This window comes from Corvus hawaiiensis, chromosome 24 (genome assembly GCF_020740725.1).
Source record: "Corvus hawaiiensis isolate bCorHaw1 chromosome 24, bCorHaw1.pri.cur, whole genome shotgun sequence".
Taxonomy (NCBI): Eukaryota; Metazoa; Chordata; class Aves; order Passeriformes; family Corvidae; genus Corvus; species Corvus hawaiiensis.
In genome coordinates this window covers 6906320-6923876 of record NC_063236.1, presented here as the reverse complement: position 1 = coordinate 6923876, position 17557 = coordinate 6906320, and the positions used below count along the sequence as shown (strand labels likewise).

The window sequence follows — 17557 nt, the reverse complement described above, 5'->3', positions numbered from 1 at the left end:
ATTATTTTAAAATAAAAGAAGAAATAGCAAAGAGGGTCCCAAACAGTAAGAAAAAGCTATTCCAGATATCCCAAATACCAAACCCAGGCACAGCTCTGAGCTGAGCCACATAGATCTTTCCTGAGGAACTGCTCCATCACTAAAAATATTATATAAAGAAATATGGTAAAGGGGGATGGACTGGGAATGGGAGCATTAAATATATTGAATTAAGAAAATAAAGTGTTTTAATGATGGGGTCAAAGGAAAATGACTTGAGGTAGGCTGGGGGGAGACACGAGAGATGGAGACTTAGGATACAGAGGTAGTGGAGTGATAAATTGGGGTGTTCAGGGGAAATAAATCATCCCTAAAAGACTGAGATATTCCAGAGTCGCTGTAAAGTTGGACCCTGGCTGGTGAAGCTGATATATATAAAAATATATATAATTATATATGAAAATATATAGTGTTACTAGAAACCCAACTCCTGTTGTCACTTTATTTTTCTAAAGCACAGACTGTCTACTATTAAGCTTTGCCATTATTTACGTATAAATAATAACGGCAACAAAAAGCAAATCCAACTAGGCAGAATTATTTCCCCGAACTCTGCACATAAGCACAGCCTTTAAATACACCTGTTGAACTGCTGGGAATTTACATGGAACATATAAAATACTAAAATATAGCGCTTGTATTCTGATTTATTTAGTCTGTATGTCCTTTTTTTCCTGCAAAAGTATGATTCAATCAAGTTGTAAAAAGATTTTTTTAAAAACCCTTGAAACTGGGACATGTGCTTATTTAGATTTTCAGGCTGGATTTAAAACCAATTCAGTTACTTCACAAAGAGCAGAAGGGCAGGATGCAGCAGCTTGTTCTTCTCTGCCCAGCCTCAGATTTGCTGCAATAGTCCAGAACTCTGCTTTGGGGACAACACAATGAAAAAACCTCTTGCACACATTTATCTTCTTATTATCCTGGACGTGCTCTTGGTGCTTTTGAATTTATTTTGAGAAAAATATTCAGTAGTTTCTGTCAAGCCCCATCACAGCTCACTGGCAGGATAAACCTGGGAAGGGAAAAATTAGCTTTACCTTGTCTAATTGGAGAGACTTAAGTGCATTTAGGATACACTGAATATCTCATTGTTCCTGATCAAATCCAATCAGATTGCAAAGCCAGAGCAGAAGTCCCCACAGCCCAGAGCACCAACAGCACTAAACCCCCTTGTTTTATACACTTGGATGGCTCCAGGTTTTCATTTCTTCTATCCCCAGGCTTGGGTTTAGTCCCTGCTGCTTCCCATATCCTTCCAGCATCTCAGACTCATCTGGGTTCCTTTTCTACCTCTTTCCTTGGCCTGTTTTTGGTCTCCAAAAGAAAGGGGTGAAGTTCCCCAAGAAGTATTTTGGAGGGCTGGTGTGCTCTGGGGGAATGGCAGGGAGTTCCCCACAGCAGCTTTTGCTCTCAGCATCCAAGGAAGATCAGGCAAGGAAGACACACGGGGAGAGAGAAGGTGTCCAAGGGCTATTTTTATGTTTTTCTGGCTGTTGCTGCAGTTTCAGATCAGTGGGGGGGGTCTGTCCATCACCAGCAGCAGCCTTTTTTCTTCTGGGGTGCCTTTGGTACTTCTTCTGCCTTATTTTTCAATTCATCTTCACGAACTTTGAGCAACCTGGGAGAAAAGGAAGCAAATTAGCTGGGTATTTCCCCCATATTTTGTATTGTTGTGCTGTGTGTCTTGACAAGCCTTGGTACAAGAGGCTCAGCACAGCTGAAAGGAGTCAGGATCCTTCCAGTTCCGCGTGATCCAAGAGCTGTGGACGCTGCTAAAAATGCAGACCTAAATCAAATCACAGACAGAACTTGTTTCAGTCAAGCCAGGGAGAAATCAGCAGCATCCCAAAAAGGGTTTCATTCATCTCCTTGCAATGCTGGTTGTTCAGGAGACAAGTTAGGCCAGTGCTGAGTGCTCATCCCCCGCACATGCTGCCCTGAGTTTTCCCTGGCATTTGGGCATGGAGTCTCTGGTGACAGTGACATCCCAGTATTTGGAGTTAAAAAAGCAGGGAGGGAGCCCATTAAACTGAGGACAGCTGGAAAGTCCAAGTACACGCCTCACCTGACGAAGCTGACCATGGACTCGAAGACGTTGTGGCCTGAGGCAGCGCTGCACTCGTAAAACATGAGCTGATGCTCCTGGAAGACACAGACCCCGAATAGAAATGTAATGTTCTTGCACTGGAATAGCTTAATGTGGGAATAAACAGCCATGGGACAGTCACAGCCAAGGGAAAACAGGAGGGAATCAAGGAAACAAATACCTCAATAACTTATTTACTGGAACATGAGGGTGAAATCCAGTTTTTCTGGTTGCTACGACACTAACTTTTAATACCAAGGAAAAGGCTGACACTGCAGACAGAAGAATTTGTGATGCCCTCTGGTTATGGGAGTGAACACGGAGAGAGACATACCTAGATGTTCCCAACTCTTTTGTGCCTGACAGTGACCAGTTTGGGAAAATAAGCATCTATCCATCATCTCCATTTGTAAAACTGGCCCATGGATTCTGGCCCAAATCCCATAAGTCTAAAATTAAGTCATTAAAGGTGAGATTCTTCTCATTCTCCTCACCTAACTTTTATTAGCCATCTATATTTGAAGAGATTAATTAAACTTTGATCATTTCAGTACCTTTAAACCAGGATAGTGCTCAGTGGGTTTATTGTTTTGATGGTGCTGGGAACATACTGAACACTTCACAGCAAAGATAAGCAGAGCTGGAAATGTTTTAATTTACAAATCCAGTTCCATAAACCAATTTACTGGGATGGTGCTGGGGCAAAATTAAAGTGGCAAAGGGAAAGCAAGGCAGGGAAGGGTGAGAGGTGGGTTCAGAGAGCGCTTTGCTGGCTGCCTATGCATGAGGGGTAAATTAAGGGCTTTCCCCTTTCTCCAGCTCCTCAGGCTGGTGGTGTTCATCTTTAGCTGTCCCTGCCTTGCTTGGGTGGCTGTGCTTCACCACCTACCTTGGCCAGGCATTCACCCTCCTTCGTAGGGACCTGTCTCTGGGCAGCACAGTCGGTTTTGTTCCCGAGAAGCAGAACAGCAACTCCATCCTCTGCTGCTTCCTGAGTGATAAAGAGGGGAAGAACAGGACAGCTTCAAAATCTTCCTTGAATCCCAGCTGGCCATACTGTCTACACATATCCTGGAATGCCACGACTGACCCATTGATTTGGACTAATAACAGAACTTTAAATTCTTAAATAAGTTCAACAGCATTTAAGAAATTATTTTTTTCCTCTTAAATCATCTGTCCATGTCTATTAGCAGGGCAGAAAACTGGATGAGTTACCCTTGTAATGAATTCACTTTGTGCTCAACTTCAGCAGCCCTCTGAAGATGCTCTGGCTGGGATTTAAAGGCACTGAGCCAGGCAAGATGCTATTTTGCTTCAGCATTTTTAAACACTGACTTTGTGTCAATTGGAAATCTCTGACAAGAAGTTTTTAATAAGCCTTGAATCATCTCCCATTTCCCAGGACTCAAAGTGGACTATTCTTGATGTAAAAGCACCATCACTTCCAACATTTTCCATTCCTCTTCACTAGTTTTTATTTGTTTAAGAGCTGACCAGTGCTACCAACAAATTACCCTGGGAAACGCTGCAGACTTGTGAAAATTGTCTGTATCTGACTTAAATCCTCCAAGAAAAATTATTTTATAACCAAAGCAATGCGGAATACCCTTTCCAAAGGGCTTGGCCACTCCTATCGTCCCAAGAGCTCGGGACCTCACCCACCTGGATGCAGCTGAGCCAGTAGCGCACGTCGGAGAAGGAGTACTCGGAGGTGATGTCGTACATCAGCACCACCCCGTCCGCCTTCCGGAAGAACTGCTTGGTCATGCTGTGGTACCTGTGGGCATTTCAGATGGTCACTACTATGGTCTAAGGAGGTTCTGCCTAGGAGTGATGTGAAATCCTAATGGAAAAGGTGGGAATGCGGGTCTACAAAACAGGCAAGCCCCAGATTTGGCTCTTGTCCTGATGGCAGGGACCATAGGAACAGCCTGAGTGCCAGTTTTATCTTAATTACTTCCTTTATTATGTTTTATCAGATCACATACTGTACAGAGTCCCTCCTTGAGCAACCCCACCTTTGCTTAGCCAAGAATATTCATTGCCCCTAAACTACCAGGAAAAAGAAAACCCCAGGTCACGTCCTTAAGCAGCACAGCACCTCACCTTTCCTGACCAGCTGAGTCCCACAGGCGGAGAGCAAAGCGCTTGTTATCCACAACGAGGTTTTTGATCTGATAATCCAGTCCTGGAAGACACAAAAGAGGATATTTTGATACTGTAGAGTTCTGCCCTGTGACAGAAGATGGATGGAGAAGACACATGGGGCAGGGTGGTCTGAGGCAGCAGCTCCAGGGGTTGGTCCCAAGGGAACCTCTAGCTTTTAGATGTTCAATGGCTGGATTTTGGGAAGGTCTCTCATCTCATGATGAATAAAACCAGGTTGGTGAAGAGAGGAGAATGGAGCTGAAAGGCAAAGCAGAGGGGAAAGCACTGGGCCGCTGTCATTGGTGCCCTAGGAAGGACGAGGAGGAGCAGCATTTCCTGCCCATGAGCATCCAGGCGTGGGGAGTTGGTGGTTCTGGTTGGCCCCTGGGGAGAGGTTGTACAACACACTTGGCATGAGCTGTAACAGGCATGTGATAGCCACCAGCAGCTTGTGAGGTGGAGGAAAGGGAATTGCAGTGGTGATCCAAGCGAGTGCTTGGAGAAGGGCTGGAGGAGACCTACCCACTGTGGCGGCGAGGTGGGGGTTGAAGGTGTCGGCGTGCAAACGGTACAGGAACGATGTTTTGCCCACGTGGGAGTCCCCAACGAACAGCACATTGTAGAGGTGGTCTGGATCCAGGGGAGCTTTAGGACAACCCCTTGGGCCTCCTGCCCCACCTGCAGTCACAGCCCCTAGGCTGGGCTCACCTTCCTGGCTCACTTTCTGACCAAACTCTTGCATCTCCTCTTGTTGGCCAACACTGAGGTCTTTGCTCTGTTCTCCTAAGAGCTGCCCTTGCCCCAGTGAGTTATCTCTGAGGACCATCCCCAGCTGATCACTCCCAGCATCTTCTGGTGGCACTGTCACCTGCAGTGTTGATGCTGGTGACACCTCTTGCTTTGGAGGCTCGGCAGGTCTGGCAGCTCTGTGCTCCGGTTCCATCGCGGGTGCTGTCTCCCCCTCCGGCCGCGGGGCCACCGTGTGAAGCCTCCCCTCATGTCCCTGTGCTGAAACCTGCTCCTGAAGCTCCCTTGGGGTTGCCTGTCCCGGAGCACAAAGCCGCCACACATCTGGAATGAGAACATCCTCCTGCATCATCGTTTCCAGCTTTAGGGTGTTGATTTGTAACGGCACCTCAGAGAACAGGGAGGCCAATGCTGGCACAGCGTCATCGTGGCCCTGGTTTAGTCCTAGACCCTGAGTTTTCACTACATTCCTCGCCCCTGCCTCCAGCCTCTCTCCCTGTGCCACTTCCAGACCATGAGCTCCATCCAGAGGCTTCTCCTCTGCAGGAGCCCTCTCTCCCTGCAATAATTCCTGTGACTCCAGAATCTGCCCCTCAGGACCAACATATGTTCCCGGTTTTGCTTGGAGACCAGGGCCCTCTGCAGCAGTGACAGGCTCAGGACACAAAGCAGCCTCAGTTGGAGGGGGCACATATGCAGCAGCAGCTCCTTCCTGCAGGTTTGCAGTGGGAGATGCACCCAGACCTGCCTCCAAACCTGGAGTCCAGCTCTGCTCCCCTTCCCACATCCCAACTACACTCAGAGGTGTCAGATCTGCCTCTGTGCTCCCTCCTGAGCCTGCTTTGGACTCGTGCTGTTCTGTGAACAGCTGCACATCAGCACCAGTGCTCTGGGCCTCCAGTGTGTCCAGGCTTTCAGCCTCCTCCTGTGGTTGTACTCCTGCACCAGCCCCCCCTCCCTGTTTGCCTCGTTCTCCTGCTGGATCAAGCGCAGACTCCTGTGGCAGACCATGCTCTCTTTGCACTTGTGCTTCTGCAGTCAGCTGCACATTGGCACCACTGCTCTGGTGCTCAACACTGCCCAGGCTTTCAGCCTCTTCCCCTGGTTGTAGACCTGCACCAGCCCCCTCTCCCTGACCCAAGGTCACCCCACTGGGATGAGGCTCTGGCTCGTGTGGCAGCCCATGCTCACCTTGCTCTTGTGCCACGTCCTCTTCTTCATCCTCCTCAATCTGAACAGCTCTTCCACCCTCCCCTCCCCATGGAGCCCCTGAGCTGGGTCCCCCCACACAGCTGCAGATCTGCCTGGGCATCCTCTGCCTCCACTTCCACTAACTCTGCTTTATCCTCCTGATCCAGGGGCTGCTCATCTGGATCCAGTCTCCCTCCCTGCTCTGTCCCTGGGGATCCAGCCTCAGCCAAGTGCTGCAGATCTGCCTCCGTGCTTTCTCCTGAGGCTGATTTGAGTTCATCCCCCTCTGCAATCAGCTGCACATTGGCACCATGGCTCTGATCCTCAGTAGTGTCCACGCTTTCAGCCTCTTCCTGTGCTTGCATGTCTTCATCAGCTCCTTCACTGTGCTCAGCTCCTGATCCCTGCAGATCAAGCACAGGCTCGTGTGGCAGCCCATGCTCACCCTGTCCTTGTGCCCCATCCTCCTCCGCCTCAATCTGAACATCTGTTCCAATTTCTCCTCCCCGTGGAACTCCTGAGCTGAGTCCCCCACACAGCTGCAGATCTGCCTGGGCATCCTCTGCCTCCACTTCCACTAACCCTGCTTTATCCTCCTGATCCAGGGGCTGCTCATCTGGATCCAATCTCCCTCCCTGCTCTGTCCCTGGGGATCCAGCCTCACCCAGGAGCTGCAGATCTGCCTCTGTGCTCCCTCCCAGGGTCAGTCTGAGCTCATCCCCCTCTGCAGCCAGCTGCACATTGGCACCACTGCTCTGATCTCCCACTGTGGGCAGGATTACCACCTCCTCCACTGGCTGCACACCTGCATCTGTCCCCCTTCTCTGTCTCATGGTCACTCCAGAGGGGTGAGGCACAAGCTCCTGCACCAGCTCACGCCCACTCTGTCCCTGTCCCCAGTCTGCAGCCCCATCCCTGAGCTGCACAGCTGCACGGTCCCCCTCTCCCTGGGGGCTTTCTGGGCTGAGACCCCCACACAGCTGAGTGTCTGTGCAGGAGTCCTCTGCCTCCACTTCCACTAACTCTGCTTTATCCACCTGATCCAGGGGCTGCACATCTGGATCCACACTCCCTCCCTGCTCTGTTCCCAGGGAGTCAGTCTGCTTTAAGGCCTGCCAGTGTGCCTCTGTGCTTTCTCCTGAGGCTGATTTGAGTTCATCCCCCTCTGCAATCAGCTGCACATTGGCACCACGGCTCTGGTCCTCAGTAGTGTCCACGCTTTCAGCCTCTTCCTGTGCTTGCATGTTTTCATCAGCCCCCTCTCCTTGCCTGACCCCTGATCCCTGCAGATCAAGCACAGGCTCGTGTGGCAGCCCATGCTCACCCTGTCCTTGTGCCCCATCCTCTTCCTCATCCTCCTCAATCTGAACAGCTGTTCTACTCTCCCCTCCCCGTGGAACTCCTGAGCTGAGTCCCCCACACAGCTGCAGATCTGACTGGGCATCCTCTACTTCCGTTTCCAAAACATCTTCTCTATCAGCCTGATCCAGGGGCTGCACATCTGGATCCACACTCCTTCCCTGCTCTGTCTCTGAGGATCCAGCCTCACCCAGGAGCTGCAGATCTGCCTCTGTGCTCCCTCCCAGGGTCAGTCTGAGCTCATCCCCCTCTGCAACCAGCTGCACATTGGCACCACTGCTCTGGTGCTCAACACTGCCCAGGCTTTCAGCCTCTTCCCCTGGTTGTAGACCTGCACCAGCCCCCTCTCCCTGACCCAAGGTCACTTCACTGGGATGAGGCTCTGGCTCGTGTGGCAGCCCACACTCACCTTGCTCTTGTGCCCCATCCTCTTCTTCATCCTCCTCAATCTGAACAGCTCCTCCACCCTCCCCTCCCCATGGAGCCCCTGAGCTGGGTCCCCCACACAGCTGCAGATCTGCCTGGGCATCCTCTGCCTCCACTTCCACTAACTCTGCTTTATCCACCTGATCCAGGGGCTGCACATCTGGATCTAGTCTCCCTCCCTGCTCTGTCCCTGGGGATCCAGCCTCAGCCAAGTGCTGCAGATCTGCCTCCGTGCTTTCTCCTGAGGCTGATTTGAGTTCATCCCCCTCTGCAATCAGCTGCACATTGGCACCATGGCTCTGATCCTCAGTAGTGTCCACGCTTTCAGCCTCTTCCTGTGCTTGCATGTTTTCACCAGCTCCTTCACTGTGCTCAACCCCTGATCCCTGCAGATCAAGCACAGGCTCGTGTGGCAGCCCATGCTCACCCAGTCCTTGTGCCCCATCCTCCTCCTCCTCGATCTGAACATTTGCTCCAATTTCTCCTCCCCGTGGAACTCCTGAGCTGAGTCCCCCACACAGCTGCAGATCTGCCTGGGCATCCTCTGCCTCCACTTCCACTAACCCTGCTTTATCCTCCTGATCCAAGGGCTGCACATCTGGATCCAATCTCCCTCCCTGCTCTGTCTCTGAGGATCCAGCCTCACCCAGGAGCTGCAGATCTGCCTCTGTGCTCCCTCCCAAGGTCAGTCTGAGCTCATCCTCCTCTGCAACCAGCTGCACATTGGCACCACTGCTCTGGTGCTCAACACTGCCCAGGCTTTCAGCCTCTTCCCCTGGTTGTAGACCTGCACCAGCCCCCTCTCCCTGACCCAAGGTCACCCCACTGGGATGAGGCTCTGGCTCGTGTGGCAGCCCATGCTCACCTTGCTCTTGTGCCACGTCCTCTTCTTCATCCTCCTCAATCTGAACAGCTCTTCCACCCTCCCCTCCCCATGGAGCCCCTGAGCTGGGTCCCCCACACAGCTGCAGATCTGCCTGGGCATCCTCTGCCTCCACTTCCACTAACCCTGCTTTATCCTCCTGATCCAGGGGCTGCTCATCTGGATCCAATCTCCCTCCCTGCTCTGTCCCTGGGGATCCAGCCTCACCCAGGAGCTGCAGATCTGCCTCTGTGCTCCCTCCCAGGGTCAGTCTGAGCTCATCCCCCTCTGCAACCAGCTGCACATTGGCACCACTGCTCTGATCTCCCACTGTGGGCAGGATTACCACCTCCTCCACTGGCTGCACACCTGCATCTGTCCCCCTTCTCTGTCTCATGGTCACTCCAGAGGGGTGAGGCACAAGCTCCTGCACCAGCTCACGCCCACTCTGTCCCTGTCCCCAGTCTGCAGCCCCATCCCTGAGCTGCACAGCTGCACGGTCCCCCTCTCCCTGGGGGCTTTCTGGGCTGAGACCCCCACACAGCTGAGTGTCTGTGCAGGAGTCCTCTGCCTCCACTTCCACTAACTCTGCTTTATCCACCTGATCCAAGGGCTGCACATCTGGATCCACACTCCCTCCCTGCTCTGTTCCCAGGGAGTCAGTCTGCTTTAAGGCCTGCCAGTGTGCCTCTGTGCTTTCTCCTGAGGCTGATTTGAGTTCATCCCCCTCTGCAATCAGCTGCACATTGGCACCACGGCTCTGGTCCTCAGTAGTGTCCACGCTTTCAGCCTCTTCCTGTGCTTGCATGTTTTCATCAGCCCCCTCTCCCTGCCTGACCCCTGATCCCTGCAGATCAAGCACAGGCTCGTGTGGCAGCCCATGCTCACCCTGTCCTTGTGCCCCATCCTCTTCCTCATCCTCCTCAATCTGAACAGCTGTTCTACTCTCCCCTCCCCGTGGAACTCCTGAGCTGAGTCCCCCACACAGCTGCAGATCTGCCTGGGCATCCTCTGCCTCCACTTCCACTAACTCTGCTTTATCCACCTGATCCAGGGGCTGCACATCTGGATCCAATCTCCCTCCCTGCTCTGTCCCTGGGGATCCAGCCTCACCCAGGAGCTGCAGATCTGCCTCTGTGCTCCCTCCCAGGGTCAGTCTGAGCTCATCCCCCTCTGCAGCCAGCTGCACATTGGCACCACTGCTCTGGTGCTCAACACTGCCCAGGCTTTCAGCTTCTTCCCCTGGTTGTAGACCTGCACCAGCCCCCTCTCCCTGACCCAAGGTCACTTCACTGGGATGAGGCTCTGGCTCGTGTGGCAGCCCATGCTCACCTTGTGCTTGTGCCCCATCCTCTTCCTCATTCTCTTGGAGATCAGTAGCTCTTCCACCCTCCCCTCCCTGGGGGGTTTTTGGGCTGAGACCCCCGCAGAGCTGCAGATCTGCCTCCACCAGTTCCAGTGCCTGAGACTTAACTGGGAACAGCCCACACAAGTCTGGGCTGCCCACAGGTGTTTGTTCTGGGGAAGGACCCTCCCTGTGCACTGCAGCAGCCCCCATTTCTTCTCCCAGCCCTAACTCTGGTTTGTCCTCCAGTGGCACACCTGGATCCACACCTGCTCCCTGCTGTACCCCTGGGGATCCAGCCTCATTCGAGACCTGCAGATCTGCCTCCACCTCTGCCAGCAGCTCCATGCTGGTGCTGCTCTGGGCCTCCATCAGTTTCACATCTGTTCCCACTCCTCCTTCCTGGCTGTGCGTGGGTAGCACAGCCGCTGCCAGTGGCTCCTGAGCGCCCACACTCCCTCCCTGCCCTGCACCTCCCCTGGCACACTCACCCTGCAGCTGCTCTGCCTCCCTGGGCTCTGCTTCCTCCACCTCCTCTTCCTTGCTCCCAGCTCTGCTGCTCCCTGCACGCTCAGCTCGGGCTGGCAGCACTTCCAGCACTTCAGAATCCGCAGTCTCTCCCTGGGGCTGCACCTCCGGACTGGCACGCTCCTCATCCAGCACTGCCGGGCCAGGAGCCACTGCCACCTCAGGGACACCATCCCCATGAGCTGCCTCCACTTGTGCCTCACTCCAGGATGGTGGCTCTGGCTCCAGGTGCTCTCCCAGCTCAGTTTCCAGTTTTTCAGGGAGCCCTGATGCCGGGTCAGCCCATTCCTGCAGCGCCATGCTTGGGGCCTGCACACATTGACCCAGAGTCCCGCCTGGCTGGAGCTCATCCACGGCAAGGCACTGTCCCACTGCCACACCTTCCTGCCCAGCCTCAGGTGGCCCTAGACCTGCCTCCAAATTTTCTCCTTGGCTTATCTCTACTTCCTCAGCTTCTCCCAGGAGCTGTGGTTTTTTCCCACCTGTTTTTTCCTGCAGCCACCCTGCTCCTTCCACCTCCATCGGCACCTGCTCTCCTGCCTTCGTGCTCTCTCCCAGATGCTCAGCCACATTTAGCACCATCTCCACACCAGCACCCTTTCCTTGCAGGAATAACATCTTCTGTGCCTCCTCTGGGTTCTCTCCCTGCTCTGCCCCTGGCTCCTGAGCCATGCAGTGCCCGGCTCCTGTGGACGCACTAGCCTGTGTCACATCCGGAGCACGAAGCTCAGCTGTGGCTGGTCCCTCTTGCAGGTCTCCTTCAAGCAGCTCGTGATGGCTGTGGCCAGGGAGGGTCTCCTGCAGGACCCCAGGGGTTGTTCCATGGGCTGTGGCTGCCTCTGGCCCCATTTGGGGCTCAATGTTGTCCCAGGGGTGACAGGGAGCGTCTGCCAGGGCAGGGGGTGCACCCGGTGCCTGTGCCTTCAGATGTTTGCTCAGAGCTGCTATTGCATCATTCATCTCTCTTAGCAAAGAGCTTTGGTCAGAGAAAGCTTCCTCTTTCAGAGATTCTGGGAAGGGGTCCTCTTCTGCAGAACTTGCTTTCCCTGGGGCTCCTGAAAGGTTTATTTCTGCTGGCAGCATTTCCCAAACCCTGGAAAGGGCAGAAAATGGGATCAATGAACCAGCTCCCAGGTGAGGCTCCAGCTCCCTCCCATCCCCAGTCAGTCCCAGAGGGTGTCTGATCTACAGCCTCACCCCACCCCTCTCCAAACTGGATTTTATTTCCCCTCTGGGTGCGCTTGGAGTTCACACAGGCAGCAATGGGGGCAGAGGAAAGGGGGATGCACACGCAGGCAGCCAGACCCGGGGCCGTATCCTGGCCTCTTCCCAGTACCCATACTGGCATTATCAGACAGGAAAAGACAACTCTCAGCCAGGTACAGCAAGTTCCTGAGCCAAGGGAGTGATGCGCTGGGATAAGAGATGTGATCTCCAGGGTGAGAGATGAGTGGGTGGGAGAGGAGTCTTAAAAGGATGAAATATGATTGTTTGCCTGGGGAGGGTGGAGGGAGGGCCTGGGGCTCAGCCCCAGCTCACAGACACCAAGGGCACACACGGGAGCAGCAGGACCCCTTACACTTTGTGGGTGCTCTTGGCTTTGCTTTCGTCGCTCTGGGATCCCAGCCTGATCCGCATCTCGGAGCGGAACTTCTCGCTCTTCCCAGGACTCAGCTGCAGGAAACAGGGTGGGAAGAGGAGAGAGAAAAACGCTCAGTGAGGGAGAATATCCACCCAAAACGCTGTGGAGTTCTCTGAAATCCCCTGAAATGCTGGAGGAATCCAGCTGTACCCACCCAAAATCTTGGGGGTACCAGAAGTAAGGTGCTGCAACCCCCTCCCTTCCCAAATATCTGCACCAACCCCGTTTGAGAAAGCTTTTAGGGGAGGCAGTGCTGCAGGAGCACCCTGTGCCCTTGGGCTCCCCAGCAGTTCCAAACAGAACAGCACAAGGCCCTGGAACACTGCCCCCCTGTCCTGTCCCCACACACCCTGCTGGAGTACCTGTGGGGACATTGGCACCTCGATGGGTAACTCTGCCACCACTCTGTCCCTGCAAACACAGAGCACAAGGGTCGGAACAGGAACTCCATCCTCTTCACCGCATCCACCCCTGCACCAGGGTTGTCAGGGTAGTGATAGTCAGCAAAACCCACAACCCTTGGATCAGTCCTATTGAGCCCTCCTGGGTGAAGGACACCCCCATTTCTCTGGCACTGCCCTCCAGGAACACATTCAGTACGTGGTGCTGATAGTCCTGCCTTCTTCTCTGATGCTTTGCACACCAAACTGTGATGAACCTGGACTGTGGATAGCACTGAAGCACCGTGGGGCTGAGGCCCATCCGACTCGTTCCGTATCCAGGAGGAAATGACAAATATGGGGATACGTGAGCGACACATGGTCACTGAGCTACTCACCCGGGCTGCCCTGTGTGCTCCCAAACCACTGTAGCCCTCATTGTCCTCAGGTGGTCCTGGGTCTGCTGCAGCTGCTGGTGCAGGTGCTGCAGATGATGCTCCAGTGCCCGGTTGCTCTCCTCCAGCTGCCGGTTTTCCGTGCTGGTGGCTTGCTGGGAGCTGTGGAGGCTGCGGCAGCGCCGCTCCAGCTGTGGGATGGCAACCAGGATGCTCACAGCCCGCCCAAATCCCCATTAATTAATTAAAAACCATCTCCTCTAGACCCGGGGCTGAATTATGCCCCCCCCCCGAGGATGGTGGGTGGGAAACTCAACTCGTGTCCTCTGGGGATGGAGGGGAGCGTGGGATGGAGGTGGCAAATGCGGTGTGGAGGCTCCTGTGTGACAACCTGCAGCCAGGGCTGGCAGGGACACACCGGGATCAGCTGTGCATCACCGTGGGGTTGTTACAGCACAGCCCAGAGACCCCTAACACACAAAGGGGGGGTTGGGGCCAGCCCACCTCCATCTGCGCCGTGACCAAGCGCTGCACCTCCCTCTCGCTGGCATCCAGCACTCGCCGCAGCTCCTCACCGTGCTGGTGGCTCCGGGCCATGCTCTGGGGCGGCATAAGACATTGGCACCCACTCATCCATCAGAAGCTGCCGAGGGGGTTTGGGGTGCTGGGTCCCCCCGGCAGGGACAGCGAGGGGAGAGGAGCAGCAGTGACCCACCTGCTGCTGCAGCCGCAGCTGTTCCTGCTGGATCTGCTGCTCCAGGACCTCGCAGAGCTGCTGCACGTCCTTGTCGTGCTCGGCCACACGCCTGTGGTGACAGCAGGGCCGGGGCGGGGGTGAGACCCCGCTGCAGGGAGTGCAGGTCCCTGGGACCCCGCAGTGCCCGCGGGAGCCTCAGGCTGCGGCTGGGTGTGCCACACCGCACCCAGCACGGATGTGTCCGGCAGTCCGAGTCCGGCTCTTTTGCCATCCCATCCATGACTGTAGAGGGAGCCCGACCCCAAACATCAGCAAAACCGCTGCTCCGGCCGCTGGTGGATATGGTGAAAGCAGCCAGGTTCCTCTGCACGGCTGGGGTGGCCCTTCAGGGCCCATCCCTGTCCCCATGACTCCTGTCCTATCCCTATGCACTATCCTGGGGTGACTCACTTGTTCAGAGTCAGCTCCAAAGCCTCCTTCTCGCTCCTGGCTTCTTGGATGCGGTGCCTCATCTTGGCCAGGAAGTCCTCCAGGTTGTCCAGGAGCTGGGGCTCATCCTGCCGGAGCTTCACCCAGAGCTGCCAGATCTCCTGTCTGCAGGGAGAGGGGAGTTTTGGGGTGAGCACCCCCCCCAGAACCCCCAAATCCAGGCCAGCTGAGTCATTCAACTCACACTTTCTGAGGTGTGTGGGGACAGATGAGCATTGGGGTCGCTGTGACCTTGTTCCCTGCTCCTGTGCTTGGGCCAAAGGCACCGCCAAGGCATTTCTGGGCTCCCTGCCTGTGTGGGGATCTCCTGCCCCAAGCCTTTCCCCCTCTACCCATCCTGCAGGACACCCATGGGTGCCAAGCAGGGCACTTACTCTTCAGAGACGTTGTCAGTGCCCAGCTGCTCCATAAAGGCAGCGAAGTGTCTGCGCTCCTCGCTGTCCCCTGCTTCCAGTGCCGGGGTGGGGAGGACCAGCCGGACCCTCCGGGACGCTGTCTTCCGCCGCCGGTGCTCCCTGGCAGCTTTGTGGGAGCTCAGGAACTGCCCTGCTGACAGATATCCCAAATCCTCAGTGCCCAGCCAGGGCAACAGCAAAGCTCAAACCCCAACACTTCCCCCTCCACGGCTTCAACAAAGCGGCACAACAGGACCCTGCACCAGGTGAGCCGTAGGGTGAGACCTGGGCGTGGGGACGATTCATCCTGTGCCACACAGCAAGGGCAGCATTTCACATCCCCCAGGAGAGCACCAGGACTGTGCCCAGGATGAGCCCGGGCTGCACTTACGGAGCCCGGCCAGGAACTCCTCTGTGCCCAAGCGCCCGGTGCCAGCGGCATCCAGCCCATCGAACACAAGCTCCAGCTCCTCCCTGCTGCACGGGAAACTTTCCTCCTGCAATTTCTAAAACCAAAGCAAGCCAGGGTAAAAACCCACCCATCACACCATGTTCAGTCACCCAGGCAGTGCTGGACCCCAAGTGACAGCCCCATCCTCACCTGCACATCCGAGCGGGTGACGACTCCCACCTGCTCCGTGTCCCTGTCACTGAGGAATTGCTGCACCCTCTGCACTATTTCAGATGCCCACGGTGGCTCCTCACTTGGGCCAGGTGCTGGTGCTGGGGCCTCCCCAGAGCCCTCATGCAGCTGCTTGCGCCGGCTGGAGCCCAAGCGCCGGCCCTTGGTGGCTGCCCGGCGCTCGGACATGGCCCCGGCTCCGGCCTGGCAGGGAACTGGCGGGTGCTGAGCCTTGGCCCTCTCCTCGCTGGAGACCTTTGCTCTGGCCTGGTGGGACACAGCGGAGAGGGACCAAGTTGGAAATTCATTTTGCTGCTGTCAAGGGCCTAAAACCCGATTGCTGAGGAGGGTTTGGCAACAGGAAGGGCAACCCTTATCTCCGATTGCACGGCGTGAACGGAGCCTGGATCTGCAGCGGCAAAGGCTGCTCCCGTGGCCATCCCAGGGGCTCCCAGCCCAGCTCCCAGCCCAGCTGCCACCCAGCTGCCACCAGCCAAGAGTCCATCCCAAATCTCCCCATGTTCTCCCCAGGCTGTGGAGGATGCACAGGGCACCAGCACCAGCAAGGGCCACCCTGGAGGTGACACAGCAGGAGGTGACACCAGCAAAGGACCAGCCAAGGCGATGCTGGAGGTCTGAGAAAGACGTGCTGGTTTCCACCTGCCTTCTCACAGCTCAGCAGCAGCTTTTAAAATTCCTCCCCCAGTTTTCACAGCTGTGAGTCAGCTCCGGGCAGAGGACACGAGGCCTCAGGAGGTTTCCACCACGCTGCTGCTCGCCCAGGCTTGTGGGGCCTGACCTGGGGCCTGGCTGGGTGGTCGTGACACCCACAGCCACTGTGCCATCCCCAAGAGGGGCTGTTCTTTGTGTGGCAAAGCTGAAACTCCAAGGGAAGGAAACCACAGCCGTGGGGAGCGGTGACGCAGAGCCGGGGCTGTGCTCGATCTGGCTGAGCCCAGCTCTCCCCTCCCAGCCCGGGGAGACCCCAGCTTCTCCAGCCCTCTGCCCCCTTCCTTTTGCCATGGGAAACAGATCCTGCTAAATCGCAGTGTGCATCAGAAATGGGCCCCAAAACCAGCCCAAACTCCTTAAAGCAAGAGGGTTTTGTGGAGTTGCTGGAGTCCCACAAGACCAGAAACACCCTTCTGGTGGTCCCAGCCTCTAAGACAGCACAAGTGGGAGCTCTGGGGGGCAGGGAGGTTGTTTAAGGCATGGGGAACCCCCTGGTTACCTGTCCCAGCCTCAGGGCAGGTGAGCTGAGCCCATAGCACGAGGGAGGCACTGAACAAGTAGGGGGGATGGGATGGGATGGGATGGGATGGGATGGGATGGGATGGGATGGGATGGGATGGGATGGGATGGGATGGGATGGGATGGGAATTGTGCCCCCCAGCAAAGCAGGGCCCCCATGGCCTCACCAGCTGCCAGTGTCCTGCCTCCCTCCACAACACCCTGCACTGCTCCCAGCCATCAGACAGGGGCTTCCAGCCACAGTCCCCCACAAGGAAAAACCCCCTTGGATCATCAACAGCAAGAAAAACCCCTCATTTCCCTCACTTTTCTATTTCTTAAGGTAATGCCCAAGCTGTCCCCAGAGCAGCAGGACTCACCCTTCCCACGGCCGAGAGGGATGCTCAGGGTTGGGGCACTCGAGGCCGAGGGGCTCCCCAGGTCAGAGCGACGCTGGTCCCACGCCGAGGGCGCTGGAGCGGCCCCGTGCCCCGGCTCTCATCTCTCTTACCCAAGGCGCTTTCCGTTCTCGGTGACACTCAACTGCCGGTGCTCACACATTTCCTGTTTGCTGCGTTGCAAGTGGGCTGTGGGAAGGACCCAGCCAGAGGGTCACCGTCCCCACAAACTCCCCAGATCCCAGGGCAGCTCTGCAAAGGCACTGCCAGTGCCATCGGGAAGTGCAGCAGAGGCCCCGTCCTTTCCTCGTTTGCAATGGTTCAGGGCTGGGGGGTGTTTGGGGTGGGGGAAAAACAGCAGACAAACAGCAAATGTTGTTTTGAGACTCCAAATAACCCAAACCACAAGACTATTTATAACCCCAGATTATAACATCCTACCAAAGACAGAACAACCTGAAAATCCCCCCTGCGGAGGCTCTTTGGCCCCAGAATCTGGAGATGTCCCCCTGTGCTCCTCTCTGATTTTTTTTAAGGCTCCTGCCTGAATTATAAACTTGGCTTTAAACCCA

The 17557-nt window shown here is 55.5% G+C and overlaps 1 protein-coding gene across 2 annotated transcripts; it reads right to left on the bottom strand.

The window, feature by feature from the left end:
• Positions 1-467: 467 nt before the first annotated feature.
• Positions 468-17097, bottom strand: RAB44 (RAB44, member RAS oncogene family). Of its 2 annotated transcripts, none has more exons than XM_048328442.1 (17): positions 16968-17097; positions 15337-15624; positions 15127-15241; positions 14715-14886; positions 14302-14445; positions 13870-13960; positions 13659-13754; positions 13158-13345; positions 12742-12790; positions 12317-12411; positions 10701-11830; positions 4802-5350; positions 4238-4319; positions 3794-3908; positions 3018-3119; positions 2108-2184; positions 468-1660 (listed from the first exon to the last, which is right to left on the bottom strand). In XM_048328442.1, the coding sequence occupies exons 2-17, from the start codon at positions 15544-15546 to the stop codon at positions 1573-1575; spliced, it is 3303 nt and encodes a 1100-aa protein (XP_048184399.1). In that variant the 5' UTR covers positions 15547-15624; positions 16968-17097; the 3' UTR covers positions 468-1572. The 2 variants fall into 2 exon arrangements, with proteins under 2 accessions (XP_048184399.1, XP_048184400.1); XM_048328443.1 differs by having other exon boundaries at positions 11436-11830.
• Positions 17098-17557: the final 460 nt, after the last annotated feature.

What these genes read in the sequence shown, in the direction of transcription:
- RAB44 (XM_048328442.1), bottom strand. Translation starts at nt 15,546, where the DNA reads ATGTCCGAGCGCCGGGCAGCCACCAAGGGCCGGCGCTTGGGCTCCAGC. An exon ending in TCACCCGCTCGGATGTGCAG is followed by an intron (nt 15,242 to 15,336) that starts GTGAGGATGGGG and finishes CTTTGGTTTTAG; the next exon opens with AAATTGCAGGAGGAAAGTTT. An exon ending in AGGTGCCAATGTCCCCACAG is followed by an intron (nt 12,412 to 12,741) that starts GTACTCCAGCAG and finishes TGTTTCCTGCAG; the next exon opens with CTGAGTCCTGGGAAGAGCGA.